This window comes from Lactuca saligna, chromosome 8 (genome assembly GCF_052625555.1).
Source record: "Lactuca saligna cultivar CGN05327 chromosome 8, ASM5262555v1, whole genome shotgun sequence".
Lineage (NCBI taxonomy): Eukaryota > Viridiplantae > Streptophyta > Magnoliopsida > Asterales > Asteraceae > Lactuca > Lactuca saligna.
The window spans coordinates 31738077-31749773 of NC_136424.1; the positions used below are offsets into that span (position 1 = coordinate 31738077).

Here is an 11697-nt window from a genome sequence, read left to right on the forward strand (position 1 = left end):
GTAATCCAGTTTGTCGGTTGTTGACCCATTGCATGTTGGTATTATATTTGTGCTATTTGTTATGTATCGCTATTTTGGGGGAACTCACTAAGCTTTGGATTTATAGTTTTGGATTATGTTTTAGGTACCTCAAAGGATCACGGGAAGGCGAAGGCGTGTTCATGCACATCCTCGTGTTTTACTTTATATTTTGGGATTTCTCCGATGTTGAACTTATTTTGAAAACAATTTGTAAACAATGATGGTTTTGGGTTTATTTAAAAGTTTAAAATTTTATGAGTGTTATAACAAAGCTTAGTGAATTTCAATACATCTATAGCATAACATTGCTTATGCTCTACCCTTATTATATGGATACAACTAGCATATAACCACATAACCACACATGCACGTCTAAGAACAAATCAGAAAAATGCATATATATATATATATATATATATATATATATATATATATATATATATATATATATATATATATACACTAATTTTGGACACGTCGGCTAAAACCCGATCCCCCTGCTCAGTACATCAACCCCTCCTATGTTGCTCACTGTGTTGAGCCCTCTTATACGTATTCCTCGACATGTTAAGTGGATATTGTATCCCTCGGTATATTTATCGGATAACATACACATATCCCATAGTACGTTGAGCATATATCGTACACCTACTAGACACTAACACAACCTAGTACTATCCACATACATCCTACAAGCACACACACAAGCTAAAGTAAATGATGCACAATATCATACAATGTAGTGAGAAACTCACCTCGAACCACAAAGTAGATTGAGCACACTAGTTATGTGAACATGATAAACTTCCACCTTTCTGAGCACCTACATACCACACCAACAACTCATACTTAGATTATATTCTAAAGCATTACTTAATCATACTTAATTTTTACTTTAACTTCATTATAGCTTTCTGTTTGGGGTATGATTCACCTCCTTTATACTTATTCTTTTTGTGATATTATTACATACTATTCTATTTTACCCTCTTTGTTTTCTAGCGATATACAAAACTAACTCTAGTGATTTTTAGTTGATTTTTTACGAATTTTACAATTTAGAAATCCAAAGATGTTAACTTCTAGACCAATCTGTAAATAGAATAACTTTAACTATAGTAAGAGTAAAATTTAAGTCTTGTTAGAATATGCGTAGAAAACTAGACATTCCCTTCTAACTATATCCCCTAACCTCATATCATTTGGATTTTAAATAATTAATTGTGCACGCAACAAACTAACATATTATATATCACAATGAATTTTTGGACTAGTCTACACTCTTTGAATAAATATTTCATTTTTGCTTGGAATTACATTAATCCCTTGATATGGATGAAACTAGACATACATACCAAGTATAGACCTTGACTTCATGACATTTGGAGTCTTTTTGAATTTATTATAAATTTTAGAAGTTGACTGATGCAATTAGTGGGCTGCATAGACCAGTCTGCAACAATGTTTTAAAACCCGGGCTGACCTGGCCGGTTCAACCGGTTGGACTGTAACCCGGGGTAGAAGGCGGGTCAATTGAGACCGGTTTTTTGTAAAAATACGAACCGGATCGAACCGGCCGGGTTTCCTCTAAACCGCGGTTCAACCGCTTATGTCGAACCGGTTAAAACGAGATTTACCCGTTTTAATAGGGTTTGGATAGTTGGAAACAAGTAGAGAACGCCAAAACAACAAGCCGTTTGCAGTTTCTTCAATGTTTTTAAATATTTAAACTTTGTGGACATTAAATTATTGGTTTTATATGTTTATGCATTATGCATGAAAGTAAAAATATATAAAAATAGAAAAAGACCTAAACCGGGTTGACCCGACAGTTCACCCGGTTGAACCGGTTGACCCGTGAACCGGTCATCATACCGGGTCAACCAAAAACCCGGGTTTTAAAACATTGGTCTGCAAAGATTGATAATTATACCTTTAAAGAAATTGGAATTAGGCAAAGTGGTCCAAAGTTCAAAGAAACTAGACATGCTAAACTTTTCATAAAACTAGACCACGTGATTTTTGGGTAATCTGATTATGGGATTCAGGTCACTACAACTATTAAGTCATGTTTAATGTCTTATTAAGTACTTAATGGTTAAGCTTTAACATTACCATTTTCATTAGATCAAAAGGTCATTTATTAAGCTATTAAGGTGTGTGAATAATCATGACTTAAGGGGTTAATATAATGGCTTAACAAAGGACTTATATATGCCTTAAGGAAGGAAACTGGTCCTCCACAACACCACCCACCTACTGGTGGTCTAATGGTAGTGTTATGGTGGTCAACAATGGTCAAACCACCCTCAAAGCAAAGTACAAATCTAGAAAATAATAGTTAGGAAGAATTATTTTGGATTAAACATTAATATCTTATAACTAAAATAAGAAAGCATAACCAACACCCACCCTTACATGGTGGCTTATGGTGGCAGAAAGAGCAACATACCGGAGGTAGGACGATGGTGGTGGTGGTGGTAGTGATTTCATGTAGAAAAAGAAGAAAACGAGAGAAGGAACCAAAGTAGGGGGAAAACCAGGAAGCACCATGATCTGTATTTTAATACTAGTTTTATATTTATAAAAATCACTTAATCATATCTAAGGACTGTTACACTAAGCAAGTGTACCCATCTGTATAGCATTATAGCAATAGTAAGAACGAGATGTCGAATTATTGGGGAATGTATATGATTCCAGTATAATTTATCTGCTACTAATTAGACTATTACATAATATCAGAAGGGGTGTTTTTTGATTTTAAAATTTAGAAACTTCTAACATCATCTTTAAACAACTAAATAGCAAATATGTACTTTAAACTAAGCAAAACATAATAGATTATGATTGAAAATAAGATAATTAAGGTACTTTTGTTAAGACTCGGTTCACCTATTGACTATGGTTTATTTCTTTAATGGAGTTAATGGACTTAAGGTTGAGATATTTCTTTGGGATGATGTCCTAAAGGATAAAGTTAGAAACTTTATCCATTAAGTCATTGAAAAGAATTAGATCTGAATTTATGGGTCTTGATCTGTATGGATCAAACTTTAATGAAGAAAATGACCATTATGGCAGTAACCATGACATAATGGTATCTTGCTTTGCGATGGTTTTTTCTGGACATGCCCACGATGTGGCCAATAGGTCTCCATGTCATGGTGATTGCTTGTAACATCCTGATTTTCAATATGGAAATATTTATTTTATTTAGTTTAATAAAGGTTTATGGGTATAAAAAATATTAAATAAATAAGATTATTAATAATAAACAGTTAGAATAATTAAGATTTACATATTAGAGGGTTTTGTAAATTTTTTAAGAAAATGGACTGAAAGTGGCATGTTAGGAAACCTAATATGTCAAGGTTTTGTCAAGTGGGGCCGTTTTTGTTATTATGGCATTCTTAAGGGAGTAATAGTGTAAATATGATTTTCGCACATAATTTTGGAGGTGTTTAAGTTTCCAAACAAATATCTTTTTCTAATCATTGGTCCCACTCATTAAAATCGGACCAATCTAACCTAGTAGCCTAAGAGTGGAAGTGTATGTATCCTTGTGTGTGAAGTCGTGATTCCCTCAAAGTCGAGTCTTTTTGTATTTTTATATGGTAAAACCAATTATTTTGAAGACTACATCCATAGATATAGGGGGTATAACATTGTTATGCATGACCTGTTGTACTCTATTAAGAAGCCCCGCTGCATTTGACATGAGGAAACCAAACATATCAAATGCAAATGGTGTGAACATGTGTTTATTTTCTATGCACGATTTCTTATATTTGGTGACATTATCTGTAGTAGCTTTTAAAACAGTCTGTCCCGCCGTGAAACCCCCAACCCTCAAGCCCACAATAGGAGATACCCATGTAAGTTCCACACATGCGTGTTTCCTTCCAATCCATCCAAAAATCATAACGTTGGCCGATCTAAGGGTTGACTTTTCTTGTGCCTGGTCATTCAAGAAATTCATAGGATCCTCTTTCTTGGCAGAAACCCGACACACTTAAGTATGTCATACAAAACATCCATAACCATATCGTGTATGTATTTAAACCCCACGCGTTCTTTACAACGAACTGTATGCTCTCTAAAAGAGTCCAAACATGTCTTACAACACACTATACATATCTCGTCAGTTAGGAATATTGGGATCATGAGTCGATATTTGAGGATAGTACGATACTTCACATGAGATATATGTTGACCAAACCCATCTATAAGGATAACTAGTAGAAAATATTGAGCATGTAATGCACATAAACACTGGAAAACTGCATTCTGCTAAGCCGTCATGTCGAGATGCACTTCCATATCTTGGATAATTTTACTAAAAAGCCAATGCACAAACATAATCAGAATCCATACCATATATGCCACTATCCCGTAAGATGTGGTCTTGCAATCCCCAAGATTGGGCCCTTGAGAAAACAAAAGCATATGAGTTAGCATCTACTACCGAGTATAAACCCAAACCACCAAACCTAATAGGTAGGGAAACAATTCACCACTGTATGTCGCTAAAGAAAGGGTCACCACAAACTACAATGTCATCAATCACCCCATACAACCCATTGTCAAAGAACAACGCTGCCTCCTCCATGTACACGGGTTGACACATCCTCAACCCAAATAAAAGTTTAGCAATACACATACAAGATCGAAGCAGAACGAACTCACTCCGGGTCAGACAATCGTAGAAGAAGACACATCAAATTCATAACGTTTTCGGCTCTCTTTATGACCAAACTGCTAATGAAACTAACATCTCTACCAACAACCCCCAAAAAGTTTCACCCCCAATGATGGTTTCCCAAAACCAACGTGAATAGCCCATCATGCAACTTCCTACCATAACACGATGACCAAAAGATATACAAAATTACCACCTTAAGACATGCATTAAAAAAAACCATGACTCGTCATGTCACCTAAAGCTTGAGGCGTGAACTCGTTGCCAAAACACGTCTCATGTTATTTAAAATCTTATGATATATTGTTTATGTTAATTAATGTTATAATGATTATTTTTTAGAAATAAAATACTCAAATAAAAAATAATTAAGAAAATATTAAATCGTAATAAATTTTTATTTTTACTTTTAACTCTTAAATTTATATAAGAAAACCTTTTTTTAGCATCAAACAATAAATTGTTAATAAAAGGGAAAAAAAAGAACTTGATAGGTTCATAAGATTGGGTGTTGGTGTTTCATCGTGTTTTCACTAGACGCTCACTCACGCCCAATACCCACTCACAAGTCGTTCAAGTCTTCCTTGATGGAGACTTCCAGAAAGAGAGTCCTTTCTTTCCACGTCGTATGAGGTAATTTCACCCAATCAAACACTGCCACGTAACACCAATCTGCAAAAACAGCCGTTAGATCTTCCACGTTGGCATCACCAACCCTCATCTCACCCTTCATTCCTCGTGGCCTCCCTTACTCTCTCTCACACACACTCACTCTTCACTGCTTCCCCAGTATATAATATATTTGCCGAAGCAAACGAAGAGTATTTCGAAACCAAATCTCATAAAACCCACCCAAAATATTAAGAGTAGATCGAGAGAGATCGCAATGAGGAAGTGGACTCTTCCGTCCGTTTTGTTTCTGATATGTCTCCTCTTTCTTCTTCCAGATCAAGGTACGTTTTTAGGGTGTACTTTGTACTTCTACCATTTAGTTGTCAATGTATCTTTAGATTCTGTGCGGAGCTTATTTAATTTTGTGTTCATTCGATTTCCATGTATTTAGTAACACATTAGAAGTTTTGTAATGGAAACTGGGAAGTGTATCGTGAAGAGTTTAGATTTATTGTATACTATGTAACATGTTAACCATTTTAAATTATGTTCTACTTATCTGATCACTGTTCTGCTAACAATTTTTATAATCGTAACTCAAATCGTTGATCTAGGTTCTTCTGTAATTTAACCTATGCGTTTGTTTGTAAATTTGAGCGATTATGCGGATCAATAGGTTTTGTGATGTTTGAACTATACACTTTAAGGAAGTCGTATGATGTAGTGTAATGGAGGTTTCTCAACTAAATCGAGGTTTAGAATTTATTGCTTTGACGAACAAAACTATGATATCTGCTACTAAGGGGAGGTGTTATCATAGTTATGTGACATTATTTAACAAACTAAGCTTCGAGTTGAAGAAAAAGCACGATTTAGCTAAAACAATTTCAAGTAAACGAAAGAAAGATCATTCACTTGCTCTATTTTTAGAGTGTATAGGATATAAGGTTGTGCAAGATAATATGCTGAATATTATGCTCTAGAATTTCAAAGTGTTTATAGAATTTCAAAGTGTTTCTCAATGTCTCCTGTATGTGGTCTAATAATGTTTTTGTTTTTGCTTTATATAGGTCCAAAGTTACATGCGAATGCAGAAGCTGATTCAGATAAATTAGTGGATCCACCCAAGATTGAAGATAAGCTTGGTGCTGTTCCACATGGTTTGTCTACTGATTCGGATGTTGCCAAGAGGTTTGCTTATCCTTTTTTTTGCATGATTTCCAGTATGCCTAATTCATTTATGTGGTGTTTGAGAGCATAGCATCCAACCATTGACTTTACAACATAACAAACACTTTTGAATTTAGCCTTATTATTAATCAATTTCAGGGAAGCTGAGTCAATGTCCAGGAAAAGCCTCCGCAGCAATGCTGAGAAGTTTGAGTTTCAAGCTGAAGTATCTCGGCTTATGGACATCATTATCAACTCTCTTTACAGCAACAAAGACATTTTCTTGAGGGAAATAATCTCCAATGCATCTGATGTAAGTTTCCATCTTCATTTTTCCTTTTTCTGAAGCCTAGTTTTGGTACAACAAATCTAACTGTAGTTTCATATTCTTCTTTCTTCTTTCTTTAGGCTCTGGACAAAATTAGATTCCTCTCTCTTACTGACAAGGAGGTATTAGGTGAAGGTGATGACACCAAGCTTGAGATCCAGGTTTGTATATCCTTTATTTCTTCTTCATTTTAATCTTTTTCTTGGACTTCTGAAAACTAATACATGTAATAACATGCAGATTAAGTTAGATAAAGAAAAGAAAATCCTTTCCATTCGCGATAGAGGTGTGGGTATGACAAAGGAGGATCTAATCAAGAACTTAGGAACAATTGCCAAGTCTGGAACTTCAGGTATTGTGTTTAAGCAAACACATTGACACAAGAGCATTTACCTTTTGTTTTTTAAACTCTTTAACACTGTTCTTATACTCTGTTCTTGTATTAGCTTTTGTGGAGAAAATGCAGACAAGTGGAGATCTTAATCTCATTGGTCAATTCGGTGTTGGGTTTTACTCCGTATATCTTGTTGCTGATTATGTTGAAGTCATCAGCAAACACAACGATGACAAACAGTATGTCTTCATGGTTTTTATCCCATTATAATTGATTCATTTAGATTCTATTTTAATTTTTTTATAACTAACTTATAACTTTTTAGGTATGTTTGGGAGTCAAAGGCTGATGGGGCATTTGCAGTTTCTGAAGATACATACAATGAGCCACTTGGTCGTGGAACTGAAATAAGATTGCACTTAAGGGAAGAAGCTGGAGAATACCTTGAAGAGTCAAAATTGAAGGATTTGGTGAAGAAATATTCTGAATTTATCAACTTCCCAATTTACCTTTGGGCCACCAAAGAGGTTGATGTTGAAGTCCCTGCTGATGAAGATGACTCCACTGATGATGAAGAAAAACGTATGTTTTTAACACATTTTAAATAAATTACATCATACTTGTAGCTTCCATCATCTAATATACATTTTTTTTGACAAATTTCTCAGCAGAATCAACAGATGGGGATGAAGAGAAGGAAGAGGAAGACTCTGAAGATGAACAGAAACCAAAAACCAAAACCATTAAAGAAAAAACCTTCGAATGGGAACGTTTGAATGATGTTAAAGCTATTTGGTTGAGAAGCCCAAAGGAAGTAACCGAAGAAGAATACACAAAATTCTATCACTCTCTTGCCAAGGTAATCATCCATTCCATTCCATTCCTTTGTGATTCCATTCCATCATACCAAATAGATAGACTCAAAGATGTTGTTTCTGTATGACAGGATTTTGGTGATGAGAAGCCAATGGCATGGAGTCATTTCAATGCAGAAGGTGATGTTGAATTCAAAGCTGTTCTTTTTGTCCCTCCAAAAGCTCCTCATGATCTATACGAAAGCTACTACAATTCAAACAAATCTAACCTCAAGCTTTACGTTAGAAGAGTATTCATCTCAGATGAATTCGATGAGCTTCTACCCAAATATCTAATGTTCTTAATGGTATATAACAACATACTTCACCTCCTTTAACAACAAATTAACTAAAATCATCTCCAAACTTATTACTCTTATTTTCTTTCAATCAGGGTCTTGTTGATTCGGACACTTTACCACTTAATGTCTCACGAGAAATGCTTCAACAACACAGCAGTTTGAAAACAATCAAAAAGAAACTCATCAGAAAGGCCCTTGACATGATCCGTAAACTTGCTGAAGAAGATCCTGATGAATCCCATGATAAGGACAAAAAAACTACAGAAGTGGAAGAATCAAAGGAGAATGACGAGAAGAGAGGTCAATACACAAAATTCTGGAATGAATTTGGAAAGTCAATAAAACTCGGAATCATTGAAGATGCAGCAAACAGAAACCGTTTAGCAAAACTTCTCAGATTCGAAACGTAAGAAAATTTGAATATATCATTATTATTACTTTTCCCTTTTTCATTTCCAAACGCAAGAAAAATTGATTTAATTATATCTTACAGAACAAAGTCAGATGGGAAGCTCACATCATTGGATCAATACATCTCAAGAATGAAATCCGGACAGAAAGACATCTTCTACATCACAGGAAGCAGCAAAGAGCAGCTTGAAAAATCCCCGTTCCTCGAACGCCTCAAGAAGAAAAACTTTGAAGTGATTCTGTTCACAGATCCTGTGGACGAATACTTGATGCAATATTTGATGGATTTCGAAGACAAAAAATTCCAAAACGTGTCAAAGGAAGGTTTGAAACTCGGAAAGGATTCAAAGGATAAAGAAGTGAAAGAGTCGTTTAAAGAGTTGACAAAATGGTGGAAGGAAGCTCTTGCGAGTGAAAACGTTGATGATGTGAAAATTAGCAACCGTTTAGCTGACACCCCGTGTGTAGTTGTCACATCTAAATACGGATGGAGTGCTAATATGGAAAGAATCATGCAGTCTCAGACTTTGTCTGATGCTAGTAAACAAGCGTATATGCGTGGGAAAAGAGTGCTTGAAATTAACGCCAGGCATCCCATTATCAAAGAGCTTCGTGAGCGAGTTGTCAAAAACCCTGAGGTAATTAAATTTTTTTTTTACACAATTTATGATTTTAAAAAATGGATTAAATTAATATTTATGTGTTGTGAAATAGGATGAGGATGTGAAGACAACTGCACAGCTGATGTATCAAACGGCTTTGATGGAGAGTGGATTTATGTTGAGTGATCCAAAGGAGTTTGCGTCGCGTATATATGATTCTGTGAAGACGAGTTTGAGTATAAGTAAGGATGCGGCTGTAGAAGAAGAGGATGAGGTGGAGGAAGTTGAGGTTGAGACAAGTGGAAAGGAAGAAAGTGAGTCTGGTAGTACTACTACTACTACTACACAGGGGGAAGAAGAAGAGTATGATGTGAAGGATGAGCTATAGGAGGAGGAGGTTTTGTGTTTTTGAAAGAATATTTGAGTCGGCTGTGTTAGGTTTAAAGATTTCATGTCAAGATGCAGAGGGAGATATTATATTGTACTCTACAATCTACACATACATAATCTGTTAGGCAGGAAGGATTTTGTGGTGTTTGGGTTTTACTTACTAGTTACTACGACGTTCTCAAGTGTTTTAATTATATTCAGGAGGATTAAGTGCTTTCGGTAATTTTTGTATCTTCGCATACTCTACTTGGTTTTAGTTGTGAAAAAAATAATCAGACTTTAAAAATTACTATTATTTAGATTTATTTTTAGAGTTTTTGAACAAAACTTATTAAATAAATATATTTAATATTTATATTAAAGCAAATTAGTTTTATTCTTAACATGAAAGATCTATGTGATCTGTGTTTTAATACAACATGATTGAAACATGTTATAAAATAGCTTTATGATTAATTTGGTTTCAAAGTACCAAATGGAGGCTCGTATGACTTTTTATAGATTGGTTATGTAAAACCAAAAGTAACAATATATTGTTATATTAGAAACAATCAATTCAACAAAGAAATTAGATAAGCATTACAAGTGCATTGCCATAACTGGAAACATTAAATTCTGATATTGTAATTGGGATAATATTTAAAATATGTTTTCCTTATAAAAATTAAAATGTGATCTTTAAGGCTACATCCAATCATATGTATATATTTTCTGATCAAACAAATTATTACAAATAATAAATGTTAAGAATAAGACTATATCCATAGATCGGGAGATATAACATTGTTACCTATTATCTGTTGTATTCTATTAAGAAACTTTATTGTATCCGACACAAGGAAACCAAATGTATCAAATGCAAATGGTATGAACGTGTGTTGATTTTCCATGCACAAATTAGCTTTACAATACAAAAACGCTTAGCGGTGCAGCTTGTTATCTATTTGTCATCTCACTCGTTGTACGATTATATTTAAATTAATGGAAAATTGGAATCTACTATAATCTACTATAATAAATGAATTATATCATCTTCTCATTTATTTGGACACATGATATTTTCTAAAAATTTTAAAATTTCTATTTTCCACTGTCATTTTATTGTTTTTTTCATTTTATTAAATTAAAACTCAACATTTAATATATAAGGTAATATATATATATATATATATATATATATATATATATATATATATATATATATATATATATATAAGGTTTTTATTAGAAATGGTTTATATATGTAATGTATCAAATACATTAAAGCTTCAATAATTCAAAAAATTTCTCATTTTTCTTATAAATTCAAAATTTTCAAATTGTTAAAGTTTTATATATATATATATATATATATATATATATATATATATATATATATATATATATATATATTAAATAAACCCATCTAATACATGGGTCTCACACCTAGTTTATGAATAACAATGAATTTTATTGGTCACTACATCCAACTAATAAATGAAATTCAGTTTAGAAGATTGACTAAAAAAGTGCATCTACAGCTTCTTGAAGCTGAAATACTAAGACTCACTAAAATATGAGGGAACTATTGGTGAGGATACAGTTGGTTTGTGGAAGACAATACAAATTCAAAATCGTTAGCACATATCTTTCCTACATGCTTCAGTTATCAAATTTTGATCAAGATTTTCCAAATCAAATTACAAAATCTACTTTAATAAATGAAGGTTTTTGCCACATGTCATCTTCTCATTTATTTGGATACATGGCATTTTCTAAAAATTTTAAAATTTCTATTTTTCACTTGTCATTTTATTGTATTTTTCATTTTATTAAATTAAAACTCAACATTTAATATATAAGGTAATATATATGTAAGGTTTTTATTAGAAATGGTTTATATATGTAATGTATCAAATACATTAAAGCCTCATTAATTTTAATAATTCAAAAAATTTCTCATTTTTCTTATAAATTCAAAATTTTCAAATT

General features: G+C 33.3%; 1 protein-coding gene across 1 annotated transcript; it reads left to right on the forward strand.

Annotated features, from left to right (window-relative positions):
• Window positions 1-5524: 5524 nt before the first annotated feature.
• SHD (Chaperone protein htpG family protein) lies at window positions 5525-9949 on the forward strand. The gene is made up of 12 exons (XM_078972105.1): window positions 5525-5676; window positions 6406-6526; window positions 6665-6818; window positions 6914-6994; window positions 7074-7185; window positions 7280-7406; window positions 7493-7749; window positions 7836-8026; window positions 8114-8329; window positions 8416-8729; window positions 8817-9372; window positions 9449-9949. The coding sequence occupies exons 1-12, from the start codon at window positions 5610-5612 to the stop codon at window positions 9722-9724; spliced, it is 2472 nt and encodes an 823-aa protein (XP_078828231.1). The 5' UTR covers window positions 5525-5609; the 3' UTR covers window positions 9725-9949.
• The last annotated feature ends 1748 nt before the right edge of the window (window positions 9950-11697 follow it).